This window comes from Carlito syrichta, unplaced genomic scaffold, assembly GCF_000164805.1.
Source record: "Carlito syrichta isolate Samal-C Ts95f unplaced genomic scaffold, Tarsius_syrichta-2.0.1 Scaffold308016, whole genome shotgun sequence".
In the NCBI taxonomy this organism is placed as follows: domain Eukaryota; kingdom Metazoa; phylum Chordata; class Mammalia; order Primates; family Tarsiidae; genus Carlito; species Carlito syrichta.
This window is the reverse complement of record NW_007252112.1, coordinates 204,712-228,225: the sequence shown is the minus strand read 5'-3', so window position 1 is coordinate 228,225 and position 23,514 is coordinate 204,712. Positions and strand designations below refer to the sequence as shown.

At 35.9% G+C, this 23,514-nt stretch overlaps 1 protein-coding gene across 5 annotated transcripts in view; it reads left to right on the top strand.

The window, feature by feature from the left end:
- STAG2 (stromal antigen 2) overlaps positions 1 to 23,514 on the top strand; it is a 154,715-nt gene that overhangs the window by 77,126 nt on the left and 54,075 nt on the right. For all 5 annotated transcript variants that reach the window (XM_021715918.1, XM_021715917.1, XM_021715919.1 and 2 more), the window contains 8 exons: positions 4,484 to 4,580; positions 9,991 to 10,067; positions 12,886 to 13,090; positions 16,508 to 16,659; positions 18,738 to 18,811; positions 19,880 to 20,003; positions 20,946 to 21,044; positions 21,140 to 21,219. In XM_021715918.1, the coding sequence (XP_021571593.1) occupies positions 4,484 to 4,580; positions 9,991 to 10,067; positions 12,886 to 13,090; positions 16,508 to 16,659; positions 18,738 to 18,811; positions 19,880 to 20,003; positions 20,946 to 21,044; positions 21,140 to 21,219 (908 nt within the window). The remainder of the gene's footprint in view (positions 1 to 4,483; positions 4,581 to 9,990; positions 10,068 to 12,885; positions 13,091 to 16,507; positions 16,660 to 18,737; positions 18,812 to 19,879; positions 20,004 to 20,945; positions 21,045 to 21,139; positions 21,220 to 23,514) is intronic.

The window sequence follows — 23,514 nt, the reverse complement described above, 5'->3', positions numbered from 1 at the left end:
AGGCCAGGGCGGAAGGATCGCCGGAGCCCAGCAGGTCGAGGCTGCGGTGGCCGGGAGCGGCCACTGCACTCCAGTCTGGGCGACAGAGTGAGACTCCAACTCAAAAAAAAAAGAAAAGATAAACTATGCAGATGTCCCCTAATTTTATTAGAAAACAGATGTTGAATTTTATTGAATAAATTCTCAGCACAGTATTTGATGTTTAAAATTTTTAAACATTTCAATGTGATAGCTTACATTATTTTATTATAGAAGATTTATATTACTAGAATAAACTCTACTTGATCTTCATGAATTACTTTTTAATGTGATGTGGTGGTCTCTTTGTGAGATTTCATTACATGTTTTTGTATCTTTATTGATGAGAATGACTATTGTTCCAGTTATCTGTTGATGCATAACAAACTACCTTAAACTTAGTGATGTGACACAACAACCATTTTATTATGCTTAATGATTTTGTGGTTCTGTAATTCAGACAGAACTAAGTAGGAATGACCTTTCTGTGTTTTATGATGAGTAGGACCTTAGTTGGAATTGTTTGAATGCCTAGTGCTAACAGTTAGGGACCATAATCATCTGGAAGCTTCTTTACTCGTGTTTGATGCCTAGTCTGTAGTAATACAGAGGCTGGGCTCAATCAGAACTGTTACCTGGAGTATCTACAAATGACCTTTCCATGTGGATTGGGCCAGTATGACTTCTGGATTTGGAGAGAGTGTCTTGAGATGTAGTGTCCAGTTTTCTAGTTCTTCAAGAAACCAGTGCAGCTGCTGCATGGCCTTCTGTGACCTAATTTTGGAAACATCACTGCATACTGTTTTATAGAAGAGGACATAGATTCCACCTTTTTCTTTTTTTTTTTTGAGTTGGAGTCTCACTCTGTTGCCCAGACCGGAGTGCAGTGGCCGCTCCCGGCCACCGCAGCCTGGACCCGCTGGGCTCTGGCGATCCTTCCGCCTCAGCCTTCTAAGCAGCTGGAACTACAAGGTGCGCGCTACCACGCCTGGCTAATTTTTTTATTTATTGTAGAGATGAGATCTCGCCAAGTTGCCCAGGCGCGTCTTGAACCCGCGGGCTCAGGCAATCCACTCACCTCAGCCTCCCAAAGGCGCAGGATTACAGGCTGAGCCACTGAGCCCGGCTAGATTTCACCTTTTATGGGGGAGTAACATCAAAGACTTTGTGGCATGTTTTAAAACTATCATAGTCCCATAATCTTTTGCTATGCATTGCCCATATCCTATTTGGGAGAAATTTTAAGCATATTTGCTTTGTAAATTATGTTGGTAAACATATATAATTCAATTGTAGGAGTTAAAGTTTTAGAATAACTTCAGTTAGTCTGAGCCAGGTAGTTCTTAATTAATATTTCCTTAATTTTTTCACTGTGTAATCTTATTATCTTTTTTGTACATGAAATTCTACATGTTTTAGTCATTGCACTTTGGTTTAGTATTAATTAATATATCACTTAGAAACATTTTCTTTTCCTGACCTTTTGTTTTTTACATTAGGTTTTTATCTTCCTGATTTTATTGATTTGCTTATTATTTAGAAGTTGTTTTTTAATTAGTTTTGTGGTTGTCTTTTCTGCCCCCAAAGGAGTAAAGTACTGCTTTTATTTTTTACTTCAGTGTCATTTTCTTTTTTTAAAAAAAGTATTGAGATATTTCATATACCATAAAATTCATCCTTTTAAAGTGTAAATCCAGTGGTTTTTAGTATACTAGGGGGGACCCCACAAAACCTATAATTATTTTGGGGAGGGCAAGCTCCTTGTAGTTCCAGGCTTGCCCTGCTAGATGAGCATTCTTGGAACCCATTGACATCAGTATACCAGCTAGCATTCTTGTGAGAGACTGCATTTGGCTTCAGTAAATTTTGTTTGGAGATTCTCTCAACATATTTGCCCTTTTCATGATGGGTGATTTACAAGTACATCTGCCTGCACCATGCTGAATGTTCAGCAGTTTTTGACCAAAACCAGCATGATCCCCATGTATCATCCTCCCTATTCACCCAGTCTTGCCCCCAGGTGACTTTTTTTTTGTTTCCCTGGATGAAAAAAAGTCTTCAGAGGGAAATAATTTTGCCGATATGGAAGAGGTAGAAGCACTGAAACGGCAGAAGCACTGCAAGGCATCAAAATTGACGAGTTCTAAAACTTTTGAGCAGTGGAAAAAGCATCTGGATAGATGTATTGCATCAAACGGAGAGTACTTTGAAGATGATTGAAGTTTAAACATGTAAGAATAAATACATGATTTTAAAAATAAGTTGCAGTTTTTTTGGGTCCCCCCTCGTATTCACAGAGTTGTACAGCCACCATCAAACTCTAATTTTACAATATATTCAGCTTTCCAGAAAGAAACCTCATGCCCATTAGCAGTCACTTCCCTCTTTTTAGGTCAGGTTACTACTAATCACTTTCTATAAACTTGTCTGTTCTGGACATCTCATATAAATGGGATCATGCAATATATGATTCTTTGTGAGTGATTTCCTTAACTTAGCATTATATTATCAAGGTTCATCCATGTTGAAGCATATATTATAGCTTTATTCCTTTTTATTTTCAAACTATTTTATTGTATGGATATATGACGACCTATCCATCCCTTGATGCTCATTTGGGTTGTTTTCACATTTTGGCTATTGTGACTAATACTGGTATGAATGTGCTTATACAAGTTTTTGTTTGGATGTATGCTTTCATTTCTCTTGGATGGTAAGGTAATACTTGAGAGTTAAATTGTGGTGCTGTATAGTAACTATATTTAACCTTTTGAGGAGTTGTTAGGCTTTTTCCAAAGTGGCTGCACCATTTTCCATTCCTACCAGCAGTGTTTGAGCATTCATTTTCTTCACATCTTTGCCAGTGCTTGTTAATGTCTATTTTTTTTTATTGTAGCCATCCTAGTGGGAGTGAAGTGGTACTCAGTGTGGTTTTGATTTGCATTTCCTTGATTGCTAATGATGTTTAGCCTCTTTTCATGAGCTTATTGGCTATTTGTATACTTTATAGAACTGTCTATTCTTATTCTTTGTCCATATTTTTAATTGGGTTTGGACTTTTTATTATTGAGTCGAAAGTTTTTTTTTTATATTTTGGGCACCAATCCCTTATTAGATGTATGATTTCTAAGTATTTTCTCCTGTTTTGTGGGTTGCCTTTTCACTTTTTTGATGAATTGCTTTGAAGTACAAAATGTTTTAATTTTAAATAAGTTGAATTTATTTTGTCTTTTGTTGCTTGTGCCTTTGGACTAGAATCTAGGAAGTCTTTGCCAAATGCAAGGTTACAAAGATTACTTCTATGCTTTCTTCTAAGAGTTGTATAGTTTTAACTTTTATATTTTGGTCTTTGATCCATTTGTGTTAACTGTTGTGTGCATGGTGTGAGATAGGTGCCAACTTTATTCTTTTGCATGAGGATAACCAGTTGTCCCAGCTTCATTTGTTCAAAAGACTATTCTTTCTCCAGTTGAATTGTCTAGGCATCCTTATTGAAAATCAAATAACCATTCATTTATAAGGGGTTATTTCTGGACTGTCATTTTTATTTTATTAATCTACATGTCTAACCTTATGCCAGTACTTATATTAGTACTATATTGTCTTGATTACTGTAGTTTAATAGTAAGTTTTGAAATCATGAAGTGTGAGTCTTCCAACTTTGTTCTTTTCAAGATTGATTTGGCTCTTCAGTCACACACTTGAAAGCAATAAATGCAAACCTAAATAAGAAGAAAAAAACAAGATTGATTTGGCTACTCAGGATCCTTTGTATTACCATAAGAATTTTTGGATCAGCTTTTTTAATTTCTGCAAACAAGCCTACTTGACTTTTGATTGTGATTGCACTGAATCTGTAGATTAACTTGGAAGTATTAACATCTAACAATATCAAGCCTCTAGATCTATGAACTGTCTTTTGACCTTTATTTAGCTTTATTTTGCCTTTCTTATTAATATGGGACTGTTAGTGCTTATTGTTGAAAAAATTCTGCTAATTTGTTCAGCATTTCCTTATTAACCCAGGCATTCACTTCTTTTAAAAAATTTAAAATTTTGATTTTATTGCCGTGTCAATATTTAAATATTATTTATTACAATATTTTAGCCAAAAAGAAACACTGGTATAACTTTTACTATTTTCTAGGCTATCCTTAGTGTCACTAAGAAATAATAAGTAATTACACTTCATAGACTTGAATTCCATAGTTAGTTTTCAGATTATTTTTAATGCTAAATAAATAGAAGATCAATTGTCATTTTGTGCTATCAGGCAATTGTTTTGTTGAATTTTATTCTATTATAGTTAAAAATTGAACTTTAAATTTCAATTTAATAAATGTATACAAGTATATATATTAATTTAAAATAATGTAATACTACATAATGTTGAATTTTATTACTTTTATTGCTTCTGAGAACATTAGAAAAAGCTAATGATTTTATTTTATTCCCTCTGCTATAGTCGGTGGTAGATGATTGGATAGAATCATACAAGCATGACCGAGATATAGCACTTCTTGACCTTATCAACTTTTTTATTCAGTGTTCAGGCTGTAAAGGTAAGATATATTTATTTTGGAAGCAGAATCTCTCAACTAATTACTTTTTTTGTTCCACCTAAAGAGATGTTGCGCACTTTACACAGAAAGTAATAGTAAGGTATTGAATTATTTGCATTATATTCATACAAAATGCATAAGGAAAAAAGAACAACAAAGTAAGAGAGAAGGTCTGTTGACAAAGTTGTATTCATATGTGAAAGTTATGTAGAAACTTAGCAGTTTATAATTGTTATATTAGTTTTGTTAGATATATTTCCCACTTTCAGCATCTGATTCTAGTAGCAAAGAAATGAATTAAGAAAGGAGGAGGAAGATAATGAAGAGATACAGATTCAAATGAATTTTTTCAGGGAATTTTAAAGTGTAGGGAATTAAAAAGTGTCATGAATAACGGTAAGCAAGCAAGTAAATAAGTAAGTAACTAAGTAAGTTCAGTACAGAAAGGTACTGGTGAAATTGCCAGTTCTTCCACAAGGTTCAGAAATTTTACAGTGGGTAGCAGGGTTTGTTTAAAATGATTTTATCTTTAAAAGATTTTGAACTTTCAGTCATAAAAGTGAAAAAATACAGAAACATCTTCTTCAGGAAAAACACATTTAGGGCAGACATTTGGCAGAGGGACAAAGTAATATAAGTTGGGGACGCATATATCCTCATATGAATTAGTGAGTCAGTCGAGACTATGGGCAGGATCAGATATATTTGGTGTCTTCCATTACTTAGCTTATCCTTGAAATTCCAGATGGTGCTCAGTCAAATACATCTTATTGAGCTTTCCAGGAGTATTGTATTTTTTATGAAAGTGGCACCAAAAATATGGGCACTAGAAATCAGGAGAGTTTGCTTAGCCTAGTGACGTATGCCTGTAGTTCTCAGCCACTCAGGAGGCTTGAGACGAGAGTCTCACTTGAGCCCAGGTGTTGCAGACTGCAGTGAGCTATGATCTCGCCACCGCACTCCAGCCTGACTTACAGAGTGAGAGTGTCTCTCTGAATGAATGAATGAATGAAATCAGGAGGGAAAGTTGCTTAAAAATAGATCTAAAGGTTTAAGATGCTAAAAAATGACTTATTTAAACAAATATGCTAAAACAATAAGAAACAATTTATTTTAATTCTGCAATACTCATTTAACAATATTGTAATTGGGCCGGGTGCGGTGGCTCATGCCTATAATCCCAGCACTTTGGAAGGCCAAAGCGAGAGGATTGCCTGAGTCCATGGGTTCGAGACCAGCCTGGACAACTTGGTGAGACTTCATCTCTACAATAAATCAAAAAATTAGCTGGACATGGTGCACATGCCTGTAGTTCCAGCTACTTGGAAGGCTGAGGTGGAAGGATTGCTTGAGCCCAGCAGGTGGAGGCTGTGGTGGCCGAGGGTGTGCCATTGCACTCCAGCCTGGGAGACAGAGTGAGACTCCAACTCAAAAACAAACAAAAAACAACATTGTAATTGAAACATAGGTAACATTGGCATTTTATTTGAGGTTGATCACAGTATTCAGTGTATTATACATATTAAATGTCACCTATGTGTGAGGCCTAAAGGATAGACAAACTATTAAGCTATGATCTTTGTAATGCCATTAATATCACTTTTGAGAAATTTAAAAAATTGTCTTTGGAGTACAGAGAGCTACCTAGTTTACTTGATATTAGAAAATTCTGTTGACACTGCTCAGAGAAAATGATGTAGTGATGCTAATATGTGTCCTTATGGTTCTGAACCAGATTGACTCCTTTAAAAAATGAACTCTTAGCTAGACACAGTAGCTCATGCCTGTAATCCCAGCAGTTTGGGAGGCAGAGGTGAGAGAATTGCCTGAGCCCAGGGTTTCAATACCAGCCTGGAGAACTTGGCATCTCTACAGTAAATCAAAAAATTAGCCAGGTGTGATGGTGTGCACCTGTGGTTCCAGCTACCTGGAAGGCTGAGGCGGAAGGATCGCCTAAGCCCAGCAGGTTGAGGATATGGTGGCCATGAGCATGCCACTGCACTCCAGCCTGGGTGACAGAATGAGACTCCAACTCAAAAAAAAAAAAAAAAAGATGAACTATGTTAAAATTATTTTTGCCTATGTTCAGTCCATTTTTTCTGGGGCTTGATGGGTACAATTAACCTGTTTGTTGTGTTATGTAAGCTATGGCCATAGACTTTCTCTTTAGATACTTTTCAAATGGAAGGTGGAGTGCAGACAACTGAATAAGTACCAGAAATAATTTGACCAGTTAAAGTTTAAAATTTTATCTTTAGTTTTCCCTTTTGTGGTATAGTTTGGCTTTTTAAATTAGGCTTCTGAATTGTTTTAAAACAGGCCACAGCCAGGTGCAGTGGCTCACACCTGTCATCCCAAAACTTTGGGAAGCAGAGGCGAGAGGATTGCCTGAGCTCAGGGGTTCGAGATCAGCCTGGGCAACATGGTGAGACCTCATCTCTACAATAAATCAAAAAATTAGCCAGGCTTGGTGGTACACACCTGTCGTTCCAGCTGCTTGGAAGGCTGAGGTGGAAGGATCGCCTGAACCCAGCAGGTCGAGGCTGTGGTGGCCGTGAGCGTGTTACTGTACTCTAGCCTGGGTGACAGAGTAAGACTCTGACTCAAAATAAATAAATAAATAAAATAAAATAGGCCATAGGGTATTTTACTTTTTTCAGATTCATTTTTTTCTGGTATCAATGTGTTTATTAATCAGAAGCTTGCTTAATTCAACACTTGAATGTACCTTGTTGCAAACCAGGTTGTCAAGATTTCTAAAAATTAAAGATTTTGAAAATTTAAGTTATCAGGTAGATTTGAGTATTGCCATAATATTTATTCTAGAACGAAGCAATCTTCATAAAGAGGAATTTGCCATATAATTGAAGTTAAAGTCATTAAGGATTTATATACACAAAATTATTGTGATAGAATCCTATCATAAATGAGTTAGGAACTTCTTTACGTATACTCACTGTACTTTAACCTTTTCCTGTGGACTCAGGGCTGTCATTATGAACATCAGTTATTTTATTATAACACAGTAATGACTTCTGCAGCTATTGAAGAATGGAGGGATTTGGGGTCCTGCACTGAATGATTCCAGACTACTCTGTTACTGATTCTGTAGCCAATGTTGTTTTCTTTTCCTTTCCCGGTCAGCTGTAAGTTTTCAGTTTACCAGTTTTTAGCATTCATGTCCCATATATTTTTAGGCAGTAAGTATTGGCCTGATGTCCTAATGGTGACTTCACACCTGCCTCAGGAGTTAAACGCATGTAGTTTGTGATAGCTACTTTTTTTTTCCTTGCTAGGAGGTCCTTTTCTGTTTATTTTGGGGTCTCTGGTTGTCATGTGGTTTAGGAGAATGGAGAGGAGTTTTAGAAATGGGGCATTGTCAAAATATGACCCCTGTGTTTGCTTTGAGATTTGTGTGTAACTGTTTTATTTCATATACTTTTTCAGGGATTGAGTTACTTTTCCTTCTTTACCATTGCCAAGTGTATAAAGTATGGGAAGATTTTGAAGAGATATTCATGGTTCCAGATTAAAAGCAAAAACCTTTTTCAAAAGGTTTTAGAGAATGTGTTTCTTTAGCTAAATAAGTAGTGCTTTCTTTAGAATTCATCGTTAAAAAAAAAATCAATCATTTGGTTTTTTTAAGGTTGTTGTAAGTAAGGGTCCTTTCAGGGCACCATTAGAACTTTATCTCTCAGCCGGGTGCAGTGGCTCATGCCTGTAATCCCAGCAATTTGAGAGATAGAGGCGAGAGGATTACCTGAGTCTAGGGGTTCGAGATCAGCCTGGGCAACTTGGCGAGACCTGGTCTCTACAATAAATCCAAAAATTAGCAGGGCGTGATGGCACACACCTGTAATTTCAGCTACTTGGGAGACTGAGGCAGGAAGCTCGCCTGAGTCTAGCAGGTCAAGGCTGCAGTGACCATGAAGGTGCCACAGCACTCCAGCCTTGGCAACAGAGTGAGACTTCTACTCAAAAAAAAAAAGAAATTAATCTCACCCAAGGGAGGCAGCATGATGATTTAGGTGAATAGTCTCAAGACAAATGATTTAATTTCTTTTAGTCTTAGCCTTAGTTTCCTCGTCTGGGAGGCATGGATTATAGTTTTACAGCTATGTATACATATACGCATATACACAAATACATGCACATGTGAAATACAGCTCTTGGTCAATTGAAAAATCTTTATTAATTATCTAAATGTTACTTATAAATCTCGTCTTCTTATACCAAGATATTCTTCTTTTAGATGTTACTATATTTATGGTAGTCTAGTAAGCAGGTAAAAAATCCAGCAATAAAAATATGGTTGTGAAAATCCAGATTTTGCATTTATTCTTTCCCGACCCCTGTCTCTCTGAAACTGACGCCTCATCACTGGAAGTGAAGTCATCTTCCTGCATACTAGAAATCCGCTTATTGATGTTCAGTATCCACCTGGCTAATTTTGTATTACTTCTTTTTTTTTTTTTTTGAATTTTCTTTCTTTTTTTAATAACATATTTTTATTTTAAAATTGTGGAGTACAGTTAAGGGTTAGGTATACAAATATGCATTGTGCAGATACCCTCTTTTGTGGGAGTTCAGTTCCAGCCGGGTTCAGGGTACCTCAAAGGTGGAGACGGCATCGGTGATTGGGGGGAAGAAGAAAGAGAGAGAAAAAGAGAGAGAAAAAGAAAGAGACTGGGCCCCTGTCTAGTACAGAAGCCCATTTTTTATTACTTCTAATGTGCATTCTTTTTCCTCCCTTCCTCCTTTAAGAAATTATTTCTCCTATAGTATGTCTTGGCATTGCCCCGCATCAGGGTATTTATTATGTTCCTCCTTTGGTAATTTTTTTCTTTTTCTTTTTTCTTATTTTTTAACTTCCAACTAGATTACAGGCTTCTGAGTAGCTAGGAATTATCATTTATTATTTAGGCTTATTGTAACCCTTGCAGAGGTTTTTAGGGCAACCTTACACACAGTAAGTAGTGCTTAATAAAGAAGTCTAGCTAAAGAGAACTCTACCTGTTAGTCTTCTCTATCTTCAGGTTCATCCTCAAGACTTTGAATGTTATCTTGGATACTATCTCATACTCTGACTTATGTTAATGAGGCAAAGCCAGTATAATTATTATAGCATGAGTAAAGTAAGTCAGGTAGAAATAGCCAAGTTAATTGTGCAAGCAAACAAGATACCTGTCAGAAGCATGGGACTTATTTTCTTGTGCATATTAAGAGTAGGTAGCATTTTTTGTGCTTTATTTATATACTTGAGTATCATGATAAAGGTCATTGAATGATGACTGAAGGAATATTCCTTTATTTTGTGGCCCTAGACTTCTTAGTGTTAGAGGCAGCTTAGAAGTTCTCTTTATTTTTTTCATCATACCATGTATTAACTTCTGACACTTGCATATTTCAGGAGTTGTCACGGCAGAAATGTTTAGACATATGCAGAACTCTGAGATAATTCGAAAAATGACCGAAGAATTCGATGAGGTAACTTATTCCCTTAAGTGTATTTGATAATTTTGTACATGTTGATTTACTCTTGGAAGTATTGTTAAACTCAAGGTATTAATATTGTAGATAGCAGCTTTGGCATTAGATTTAATCAAATGATGGCTATGTGACCTATGGCAAGTTGTTATCTTAACATTAGTTTCATTATCTGTAAAATGGAGCTGATAATACTTTTTGCATAAGGCTGTTGTGAAGATTGAACTAAGTAATGTTTGAAAATTGTTTAGCATTTTACAATTCCTGAAGCATAGCAAGAACTTAATAAATGATACCTGTTACTGTTAAAAGTTAAAATTTCAGGGTACAATATAATTTAAATCATAAGAACATATCCTGGAACATTGTAAAAAGAAGGCTTGGGCAATATTTGGGGAACCAGGTAGCTTAGGCAAAGGAATATATAGAATTTCTTATTGTTTAAAAATTCCTTTTTGTTTCAACTACGAGTAATAAGAACAACAAAAATTAAATAGTTTAGACTAAGTTGGTTTTCCTCCCCTCTTCGCCTCCCTAGGGCTGAGTTGAGTTGATTCTTTATCACAGTGATCTATTTGAAGTGTTGTTATCAATAAATATATATGTAGATTTGTTAGAAATTAAACTCCTTCAGGGAAGGGATTTTTGTTTGGTTCACAGCTGTATTCCTGTGCCAGTAGTTTTACTCTTCCCAAATGTTTCCACTATGAATTTTCAAGTAGAAACCTTCTTTCATTTGAGTTTTATTTGGTTTCTTTTTTCTTGCTTACTCTGATGAAGGAGTTGTCAACTATCATTCTAAAAAATAGATGAGTTGTTAAAATGGCTTTGATGATCACTAAGTGCTATTAATCAGTCCCCAAGTAGTTGAGAGGTAATTATGAATAATGGTATTTTTTCAATCTTTAAATATTAAGTGTTTTAGTGAGTACCTTCTTACTCAAAGGAAACAACTATTTTAGATAATTGTTCTGAAATATGATTTGAAAATATCAGTAAACCAAGTTGCTTACAACAATTAAGATGATATATTTTGGCCAGGCGTGGTGGCTCACGCCTATAATCCCAGCACTTTGGGAGGCCAAGCTGAGCCCATGGGTTCAAGACCAACCTGGGCAACTTGGTGAGACCTTATCTCTACAATAAATAAAAAAAAAATTAGCTGTGCATGGTGGTGCATGCCTATAGTTCCAGTTACTCAGAAGACTGAAGCAGAAGGATTGCCTGAGCCCAGCAGGTGGAGGCTGTGGTGGCTGGGAGCGTGCCACTTCCCTCCACTCTCCAGCCTGGGTGGTGGAATGAGACTCCAACTCAAAAAGAAAAAAGATGATATATTTTAATAGTCACTAAATTAGCTAATATGAGAATACGAAGAAAACCTTTTTGTGGAGTATTAGGACCTTATTCTTAGATAAGGCATAGCTCAGCTTGTGTGTGGCATGACTTAAAATTTTTTAAAAATGCTTTAATAATAAAAGTTGAATTTTTAAGATTTTACTAAGCTGTAGTGAAAAAATTACCTTAAGTTCATTAGGTTACTCTTGTCAGAGACCCTTACTTTTAGAGGTTCTATATGGTATTGGTCTCTGCTTTTATTTTATTCTTATAGCACAATCATGACTCTCCGCAGCCTCAGCCTCCTGTGCTCAGGTGAGCCTTCTGCTTCAGGCTCCTGAGTAGGGACTAACAAGCACATACCCCCATGCCTGGTTAATTTTTTTAAAAGATTCTTTTTGGAGATGAGGCCTCACAGTGTTGGCCAGGCTAGTCTCAAACTCCTGGGCTCAATTTTCTTTCTTGGCCCCTCGAATTGCTGAGATTACTAGTGTGAGCCACCGTGCCCAACTCTCTGCTTTTATTTTTAAGAACTTGGTTGTTTTTAATGATTTGTGGCTGAAGAATGCCTCCATTGTTGTATAAGGGAAAACCTGAGTACCAGTCAGGTCTATACTAGCTACATTTCCATCTTTTAAAAAATTATCTGATTGTTTTTCTGTTAACTATTTGATGCCATGAAATTAATGAAAATATGCAGTGTAATCTTTTGTTGATTTAAACATCCAACTTTATTGTATTAGGTTAACTGAGAATATGATTTCATCATTTTGAATCCATTTTAAAATGCAGTTTTTTGGGACAGGCACAGTGGCTCATGCCTGTAATCCCAGGACTTTGGGAGGCTGAAGCGAAAGGATTACCTGAGCCCAGGAGCTCAAGACCAGCCTGGGCAACTTGGCGAGACGGCATTTCTTTTTTTAAAAGTAGGATTTATTGAGAGGACAGAAAAGCCCCCACAGTGGGAGGGGACCCGAAGGGGTTGCCTGAGACCTCGTTTCTACAATAAAAATTAAAAATTAGCTGGGCGTGGTGGCATGTGCCTGTGGTTCTGGCTACTTGGAAGGTTGAGGCAGAAGGATCGTCTGAGCCCAGCAGGTTGAGGCTTGCAGTGGCCGTGAGTGTGCCACTGCATTCTAGCCTGGGTGACAGAGTGAGACTCCAACTCAAAAAAAAAAAAAAAAAAAATACAGTTTGTTTTGGTTTGTGTTTGCAAGGGAGGCTTTTAAGATTTTATCCTCCAAGTAATTAGTATATATTTTCATTGGTTAAAGTGAATTCAGAATATTCATTTTGGTCTTAAATAAAAGAAAAGTAAAGTATTCATAGATACCCCTACCTTTGCATATTACTCTCTTCTACTTTGAAGATTTATTGGAGAAGGAAGGTGTGTTTTCATGCTTTTGCCTAGGATATTTTGGAAACAAGCAAAGTATTATGTCATATATTTAAATGAAATTGCTGTTTTAAATTTTTGTTTTAGGATAGCGGAGATTATCCACTTACCATGGCTGGTCCTCAGTGGAAGAAGTTCAAATCCAGTTTTTGTGAATTCATTGGCGTATTAGTACGACAATGTCAATATAGCATCATATATGATGAGTACATGATGGATACAGTCATTTCACTTCTCACGGGATTGTCTGACTCACAAGTCAGAGCATTTCGACATACAAGCACCCTGGCAGGTCAGTATTTAGAAACATTTTCTGTGTGTTGTCTTAGTTTAGAGATGAAAAGGATTCTTATTAAAAGAGAAAGGAAGTAATAGTGACACAAATTAATTTTATTTATAAAGTGACCACTAAGAGGACACTCTCCCCAGCCTTATCCCTTGTTTGAGTTACTGAAAATAGGATGTTTTCAGTTTTGAGCCTGTGAAGATGTACCATTGATAGTATATGGTGATTTTCTTGTGGTAAACCTACTTGAATACTATGCCACAGCAAGGGGAAAATTGGATGATAGGTAGGTGTTAGGTTATTGAAAGATATGTTATCAGGGAAGATACTGACACAGCAAATTTGGGGATACTGGCACAATCATTTTGGATATGTAATCCTGATGACTCTATGTTTGTCTCTGGTTTGCAGAACCCCTCCAGGTAGGATGGCCTCACTGGACAGTGCTTATTGTTTTAATCATACTGCAGAGCATAGACATTTCCTATGTTTCTGGGTAATTTTAGACTAGAGATAATTCTTTTATCTTTATTTTTTAAAATTTTTTTGAGACAGAATCTCACTCTGTTGCCCAGGCTGAAGTTTAGTGGCATACTCACGGCTACTGCAGCCTCTGTCTGCTGGGCCTAGGCAATCCTTCTGCCTCAACCTTCCAAGTAGCTGGAACTATAGGTGCGCGCTACCATGCCTGGCTAATTTTTTTATTTACTGTAGAGATGAGGTTTTGCCAAATTGCCCAGGCTTCTCAAATCCCTGGGCTCAGGCAGTCATCTCTCTTTCTGCCTCCCCAAGTGCTGGGATTACAGGCATGAGTCATTGTGCCGGGCCTGATCTTTAAATTTTAGTGAAACAAGGTACACTTTTATACTTTATAAAATCTTTTGATTTCTCTTTTGTGTTAAAGGTAAAATTTATGATACATTGTTATTGAATATGTGATTTTTAAAAATTTAAGCTTGATTAGGTCAAATAGGCTTTAATTGTTATTATAGCACTCTAAGCTTTAATTTTATTTTGATTTCTGACTTCAAAAAGTTATTCTTTTACTGTAGGAATTATTTTTTTCTTTAAAATATTTTTAAAGTATTAAATCTGTGATTAAAGATGTACCTCTAAGTTATCCATTTGAAGTCACAAATTATGAATGTGATCTTGCTTTATTTACTTAAGGTAGACTTCAGTGTCAAGAACTTAATGGCTAAAGCAAATTAAAACAAGTACCATGATGGTGCAATGTGAATAAGTTTTAAATCTGAAAGACAAAGTGGTTTGCTGACAGTGTGGAATAGCTCAGGGCATAAAATTGGGAAATCAATCTCAAGTGCATGCGCACTCTCTTCCTCTCATGCTTGCGCTCTCATGCTCGTGCTCTCTCGTTCGCTCACTTTGTTTCTGTCTCTTTCTCTTTTCATTTTTAGACAAGGTTTTGTTCTTGTCTTAGGCACCCAGGCAAGAGTGTGGAGTGGAGTACAGTGGCACCATCATAGCTCACTGCAGCCTTGAACTCCTGGGATCAAGTGATCCCCCACCTCAGCCTCCCAAGTAACTGGGGCTACAGGCATGTGGCACCATGCCTGGCTAATTTTTTTTGTTTGTTTGTAAAGATAAGTATTGCTTTGCTGTCACAGGCTGGTCTTGAACTCCTGGCCTTAAGTTATCCTCCTGCCTTGGCTTCCCAAAGTGCTGGGATTACAGGCACGAGTCACCTTGACTGGCCAGGAAATCTCTTTAAGAGGGCCAACAGACACATGTTAAGGTATAATTTTATTTTGTTGTATCATGCAATGCACCAAGTCTGAAAAATAGTGTGGAGTAAGCAAAAGAAAGCATAAAAAGGGGCAATCCCTTCAGGTCCCCTCCCACTGTGGGAACTTCTCTATCTTCTCAATAAATCCTGCTTTCCCACGTTAAAAAAAAGAAAAGAAAGCATCAAATGATCACAACTTTGAATTAATAAGATTTTTTTTTTTTGAGTTGGTGTCTGTCTCTGTCGCCCAGGCTGGAGTGCAGTGACATGCTCACGGCCACTGCAGCCTTGACCTACTGGGCTCAGGCGATCCTTCCACCTCAACCTTCCAAGGAGCTGAAACTACAGGCATGCACCCACCATGCCTGGCTAGCTTTTTTATTTATTGTAGAGATGAGGTCTTGCCAAATTGCGCAGGCTGGTCTTGACCCTGTGGGCTCAGGCAATCCTCTTACCTCTGCCTCCCAAAGTCCTGGGATTGTAGGTGTGAGCCACAATACCTGACCTAATTAATAAGTTTTAAGTCCCAGATAATAAGAGTCTCGTCTCAGTAGTAAGAGTTCAGTAATAGAAGGTAGGAATCTGGAGAATGTTTTATGAAAAATATATTTTATTGGGTGATATTTTATTCTTTGTTCTTCTGACTTTTGTTTTTGAGTCGGAGTTTCACTCTATTGCCCAAGCTGGAGTGCAGTGACACACTCATGGCCACTGTAGCCTCAACCTGCTGAGTTCAGGTGATTCTTTCATCTCAGCCTTCCAAGTAGCTGGAACTATAGGCAAACGCCACCATGTCTGGCTTAGTTTTTGATTTATTGTGGAGATGAGATCTCACCAAGTTGCCCAGGCTGATCTCAAACCCCTGGGCTCAGGCAATCCTTTTGCTTTGGCCTCCCAAAGTGCTGGGATTATAGGCATGAGCCCCCGTGCCCAGCTCTTTTGACTTTTCATGACCTTGGTTCTTCACAATTTACATATTCTCTTTATGATGATACAGAGTAAAAGTAAAGGAAAGCAAATACTGATAAAACTCTGTGAGTGTTTTTACACAATGTAATTTGATATAAAGCAATCAAGTTCCCTTTAATTACTGGAATAGCTAAATAAATTTGTATGAACTAAAATTGGCTAAGAAGGATAATCTATTAAAAAGATCACTATAAGGGACATATTATAGAATAGTGGCATTTAAGCATAGTCTAAAGACAGATTACCCTTTTTTTCTTTATTATTATTTTTATTTTAAGAATGTGGGGTACAGTTCAGGAATAGATATACAAATGGTCATTGTACAGGAAAAGGTTGGGCCTCACTTTGGAGATTATCTTGTTTTGAATCCTAGTTTAACTACTTACATGGACTGTATAATCTGAAGCAAATTTTTAAATTTCCCTGAACTTTAGTTTCCTCGTGAATGAAATTGGGATAATACTTAACTTTGAGAGCTATTGTATTAATTGAGAGATAAAGCTTGAAAAGTACTTAAAATAGGTAACCATCTGATCTATAGTAAGTTTTTGATATATATTAGGTGTTGTTTTGTTATTGTTGTCCATTACAACAGCTGCATTTTTCTGTTAGAAGCAGGTTAGCTCATATATACTTAGTTTGTCTATTTGATCTTAAATTGTAAATGTTCATATCTGTTAGATTAATTTCAGCATTTTACTCTTTAGCTATGAAGTTGATGACAGCTTTAGTGAATGTGGCACTAAATCTTAGCATTAATATGGATAATACACAAAGACAATATGAGGCAGAGCGGAATAAAATGATTGGAAAACGAGCCAATGAGAGGCTAGAACTCCTGCTACAAAAGCGGAAAGAGGTAAGCCTTTATATTGAATATTTAGTTTTCACCATTAATTATGATATAACTTTGTTAGTGCCTCAGGTAATTTTTTAGAAAGATTTAAATTTAAATAACATTTCAGATTGTGTCTAACTTAAAGTTTGTTGAATATTCTTGCCAAAAATACATTATATGCAGATTTTCTGTTTTCCTAGACTAGCTTTGAGGATACCTAAGTCAGTCTGATAAGTTGTCTTAAAATCTTTGTATTATTCATCTTCACTGTGATAAACCTGCCTCAGCTTGTTATCAGCATAAGTGAGGTTGCACAATTCTGTGAAATCACTTTGAAAAATAACTTACAGGCTATTTAGTGGCACCAAAATCAGTATTTTTTTGTACAGTAGGATACACTTGTTTAACATTAATGACTTCCCACCAAATTCACCTTTGAATAAGGCAAAATATTTTTTCAGCCCTCTGCTAAATAATAGTAAATAAAATCTTCTGATGCTGTGCTTGCAGTTTAAATTCTTTCTTCATTGGTGATAAAATGTTTTGCTATGTCACAATGGAGATGTTCGTTTTTATTCCTATTAGGAAATGTTTCAAAGATATTAGTAATACACTTGAATTCAGTAGTTTTCATGGTAATCAAGTAAATTATTTACTTGATCTGAAATTTGGAGGGAGGTAGTAGCTGTACTTTTAAATTGGCTATTATTGAAGTAGTCAATAACTTTTAAAAATATGCTGACTCAAGAGAACTAAGAGAAAACCTGCTCGTATTTTTCTCATGCCTACCCTCCTCATACTTTTCATATAATTTGAGATGAGGAATTTATACTTTTAACCTTTAATTTATTAATAAATTTTATTGTTTGATTTATTAGATTAATATAAGGCATATCTTAATCTTTGAAATTATGGCCTGATTCTTAGACATAATTTTTAAGATTGAGCAGAATGAGTAGATAAAGTTTGAAAGAACTTTGAGATTAAAATTTCTGTACAGATATAAGATACTACTTCTAGTTTAGGGTTAAATTTTTAAATTTAACTGTGCCTGTGCCTTTGTGCTAGTGAATACATGAAATGCATGCCCTTGTTAGTTTTATTTGGAAATACAAGGTTAAATTAGTGCAAAAAAATACATTTTACAAAAGCATAGAACATAGTCGAAAAGCTAATTTATCCAAAGAATGTAAAAGAAAGTGTCGTCTTAATTCTGCAGCTCTGACTTGAACACATATGTGAGTATGTAAGTTAACCAATATTTCCAATATTTCAAATGTTTACCTGATTACTTTAGATTGGTCTATTTTTTTCAAAATAATTTAGCAGGAAGATAATATTTTTGCCTATTTTATTCTAACCCCTTTTTTTCTTTAATCATGCACTAGTTAAAATGATTCTTTTTCAGGTTATAAAGATCAAGATAATGAAAAATCGTTATTCTTTCTTTCTTTTCTTTTTTTTTTGAGTTGGAGTCTCACTGTCACCCAGACTGGAGTGCAGTGGCTGCTCCCGGCCACCGCAGCCTCGACCTGCTGGGCTCCGGCGATCCGCCTCAGCCTTCCAAGTAGCTGGAACTACAGGCGAGCGCTACCACGCCTGACTAATTTTTGATTTGTTGTAGAGATGAGGTCTCGCCAAGTTGCCCAGGCGGGTCTCGAACTCGCAGGCTCAGGCAATCCACTCACCTCGGCCTCCCAAAGAGCTGGGATTACAGGCTGAGCCACCAAGCCCAGCCATTCTTTCTTGATTTGAACGTATATAATAAATGATACGTAGTAATAATAAACTACATAAAATATTTCTTTATAGTTCTTTTATGCATTGGAGATTTGTGAGCATTAGAAAAAGTTAATCTACCAACTAAATATTAAAATTCATGTTAGATATTTCAGGTATCAAGGGACTTTAGCTACCTGATATACAACTGTTAATTTTTCCTGTGTGGGTATATGGACTTCTAGTAGAATTTAAAATTAGATATAATCACTGAAATAACTGGAGAATCCTACATTTCTTTGTGCTTGTAACAACTTTTAGGTGTTCGTTTGGTTGTCATCCTTTAGAATTGAAAATAAATGGTGTGTTGTCCTTTACAGCTTCAGGAAAATCAAGATGAAATAGAGAATATGATGAATGCAATATTTAAAGGAGTGTTTGTACATAGATACCGGTAAGTCAGGACAGTTTTTTCCTAAGTAACACTATGTAATTTTTACTCTATCAGTATGGATATTTAGCAGTTTAGATGGTATATATTAGTGGAAAGAATGTTATAGTAAGATCAGTGTTAGAATCTAAGCTGTGCCACGGAGTCACTTTAACAACTCTAAACTTGATGTTTTCCATCTCAAAAATGGGGTAATACTATGTTTTGACTTGTAGCCAGTAGAAATTACTGCTATTATTAGGAGTCAGGATACAAAATCATTGCTTTTGGATGTACTTCCATTTGAATATCAGTGGGGAAATTTGGATAGGTTAAATAAAGTGAGATGTTTTCTTTTGCTATTTTGAATGAGCGGAGGAAAGAAGTAGGTAATCTTACAACAATTTCTGCTGTAACGTATTCTTAAACGTTGGTAGTATTTTTATTGAACTTTTCCCACATTTCCTCAAATTGGCAGTTACTGAGTCAGGTTAATGCGTGCTTTGTAATATCCACATGTCCATTTTTTTCATTTGTAATGTCACCATTACCTTAGTATATTCCCTCATCATTCTCATGCCAGAGATTATTGCAGTTTTCCTAAAACATCCTTTTATTGTGTTATTCCTCTGCCTCCAATGACTCACCAGTACCTACAGGATGAATTTAAAATCATTTAGTCTGACATTCAAATCCCAATTGAGCTTGGCCTCAATGTAATGTGTAAGTAATTCTCACCTGGAAAATTATGCTGTAGCCAGATTAGTGTACCTGCTGTCTTCTGAACACACCATGCCCAGCAGGTGTGAGCAAAGGCTGGGATATATGGTATAGTATACAATGTGGGGATGGATTTTGTTTGCAGTTTTACTTAATTTTAAATATTTATGTGTTCATAATTATGCTTCGCCACATCACCTGTAAGCTTTTGGCACTCAGGGCCATGCTTCAGTTTTACTTTTTAATCTCCCAATAATACTTAAGATAGTATCATATTCATAGTAAATATGAACTACTTGGTAGCTCTTGAATAAACATTTAAGTCCTATGGTATATTGGCACTAATTATACATAATTTTCTTATCCATTCAGCGATGCAATAGCAGAAATTCGAGCTATATGCATTGAGGAGATTGGCATTTGGATGAAGATGTATAGTGATGCCTTTCTCAATGACAGTTATTTAAAATATGTTGGCTGGACTATGCACGATAAGGTAAGATGTACCCTACAGCCAGTGTCCGTCTACATCTCGTAGACATGGCTGTCTTGTTTATTGTCTCTGTGAAAATTTTGCCTTTATCATATACAGTCCCCTAGAGTTTTTGAATCCTGGCTACTGATTAACTTTCTTTTCTTTTCTTTTCTTTTTTTTTTTGAGTTGGAGTCTCACTCTGTCGCCCAGGCTGGAGTGCAGTGGCATGCTCATGGCCACTGCAGCCTTGACTTGCTGGGCTTCGGCGATCCTTCCGCCTCAGCCTTCCAAGTAGCTGGAACTACATGCACACGCCACCATGCCTGGCTAATTCTTTTGATTTATTGTAGAGACGAGGTCTCAAAAAGTTGTCCAGGCTGCTCTCGAACTCCTGGACTCAGGCAGTCCTTTTACCTCAGCCTCCCAAAGTACTGGGATTACAGGCTGAGCCACCGAGCCCAGCCAATCCTCTCCTTTTTAGAATTTTTTTTTATCTTAGGGTAATGTTTTTATTTTATTTTGATCCTCTCTTTTAGTAAACATGTATCTTAGGTTATACTTTATAACTTGGTCTCTGACCTTTTATTTTTTAAAATTAAATCATTGTTCTTTTAGGCTGCATCTTTAATAGCATTGAAGAAGTTCCTTGTATATATTTCTTCCAAGCATTACTTTCTGTAAAGGAAAACTTAGTGTAAAATATGCTCCTATTGTCTTTCCCAATAATTTTGTTCTGAACAAATTTTCAAAAAATTGTCATCTAACCTACAAAAATAGTAGCCCCATGAGGTATTTTAGTCTTAGATGTATATGCTGATTTCTATTTTTTCATTATCAAAGATAATAGTTTCTGAAGTATGAAACATGTTTAAAATTTTAAGGTAGAAAATATTGTATGCATCTTGAATATTCAGGTTGAAAATACATACCTGTAATGCATTTTTCTCCTCTTGGTTATTTTAGCAAGGTGAAGTAAGACTCAAATGTCTTACTGCTCTCCAAGGGCTTTATTACAACAAAGAGCTTAATTCCAAACTGGAGCTTTTTACCAGTCGATTCAAGGTTAGTATTACCTTATGAATTTACAAATTACCTATAATTTGAAAATATTTTTCTTTTGCTTTCATTTAAAATATATATATATTTTTTGTCCTTAGGATAGAATTGTGTCTATGACTCTTGACAAAGAATATGATGTTGCAGTACAAGCAATAAAATTACTCACTCTTGTTTTACAGTAAGTATGTATTTGTTGCATATCTTCACTTATGTGCACATATATAATAATACATTAGAGTACCTAGTTTAAAATCATGTAGGTTTAAAATTTAGTAGCTTAAGTCATGGCAAAGTTTAAATTTCCTCATGTAAAATTGAGAAAACATAGGAGTAAGGAACCACAGAACCTGCAAAATTCAAACTGAGCTAAGAACATGTTTTCCTATTATCTTAGCCAGTTTCCTTCCTGTTTTACTTCTTTTGATACTCTTAAAATATAAACACTTGAATATATTAGAAAATGTGCTTATTATAATTTGTCATACTTTCAGAGTATGAACAACTGAAACTTTTCTATTAATGCTTCTCATAGTTCCTGTAAACAATCTAAATAGAAGATTTATTTTACTATGTTAAGAAAAGCACAAATGATCTGAAAAAAGTAATATAATATGAATAAAAAAGATTTATTGTACTATGTTAATATCTAATAGTGATGATATCAAAAAAAATTTTTTAATTGTGGTAAAATATGTACAACATGCAACTTACCATTTTAACCATTTTAAAGTATGATTTAGGTGGCATTACATATATTCACACTGTTGTGCAACTGCTACAACTGTCCATCTCCAGACCTTTTTCATGATTCCATCTTGAAACTCTGTATCCAATAAATGCTTAACTCCCCACTTCCTCCTTCCTTCAGCCTCTGGTAACCACTGATCTACTTTCTGTCTCTATAAATTTGCACATTCGAGATATTTCTTGTTTTTTGTTTGTTTTTTGAGTTGAATTCTCACTCTGCCACCCAAGCAGTGGCAAGCTCATGGCTACTGCAGCCTCGACCTGCTGGGCTCAGGCAATCTTTCTGTCTCAGCCTTCCAAGTAGCTGGAACTATAGGCACGCGCTTCCACGCCTGGCTTATATTTTTATTTATTTTAGAGACGAGGTCTCATCAAGTTGCCTAGGCTGGTCTCGAACCCCTGAGCTTAGGCAGTTCACTCGCCTCGGCCTCCCAAAGTGCTGGGATTACAGGTTTAAGCCATCATGCCCGGAGTGTATTCTAGATGTTTCAAATATGTGGAATCATACAGTGTTCTTTTGGGTCTGGCTTATTTTACTCAACATAATGTCTTCAAGTTTATTTATTACTAAGAAGCATATATTCATGTTTTTGACTGAATGCTATGTCATTGGATGTACATGCCACATTGTTTATCTGTTCATCCACTATTGGACATTTGGTCTGTTTCAACATTTTTGCTATTATGAATAGCGATGCTGTCAACGTAGGCATGCAAGTATCTCTTTGAGTCCCTGCTTTGAATTCTTTTGTGTATACCCAGAAGTGGAATTGCTGGATCATATGGTAATTCAGCTTAATTTTTTTGAGATATCACCATAATGTTTTCCATAGCGGTTGTAGAATTTTACATTCCTGCCAGAAGTGTACAAGAGTTTCAGTTTCTCTAAATCCTCTCCAATACTTTTTATACTTTTAAAAATAAATATTTATCTGGCGCTGTTTCTCTACCAAATACTAATACAATATGTTAGAACTCTTAAAAGCAAAGTCTCCTTGTTTCAAAAGAATACAAATATTCTATAGAAATAACTAGTAACAAACAAGAAATCTGCCAGATGTACATGAAAAAATATTAATAAAATGCAGCTAAAGAACATAAAAGAAGGCTTGAAGTTGGAAATCTCAGTAGTATTTAAAGACTTGCAAACTCCCCATATCTGTATATTTAACATGATCCAAATAATGGCAAAAGTTTTTTTTTGGTTTTTTTTTTTTTTACCATAGTAAGTGAATTCTAACATTCATATGGAAAATTTCTCATGTAGGAGTAGCCAGTGAAATATGATATAAACTAATGAGTAAGGACTAGCCCAGCATGATTTAAAGTCATATTGTAAAACCATATTGATTTAAAAATTTTAGTCCTGGTGCATGAAGAGATCAGTGGAGCAGAATAAAATTAGAGCTAAACACAAATGCACATAGGATTCAAATATAGGTTGAGGGTGACATTTCTTATCAGTAAGAAAGTCAATAAATGTTTTTGTGACAACTAAGTTGTATTTGGGGGAAAAAGTAAAATGAGATTTCTATTTCATTCTTTATTCCCAAATAATTTCCAGATGGATTTTTTTTTTTTTTCCTGAGTGGGAGTCACTCTGTCGCCTAGGCTAGAGGACAGTGGCATGCTGGCCTTGACCTACCTGCTGAGCTTAGGTGATCCTTCCATGTCAGTCTTCCAAATAGCTGGAACTGTAGGCATGTGTCACCATTCCTGGATAATG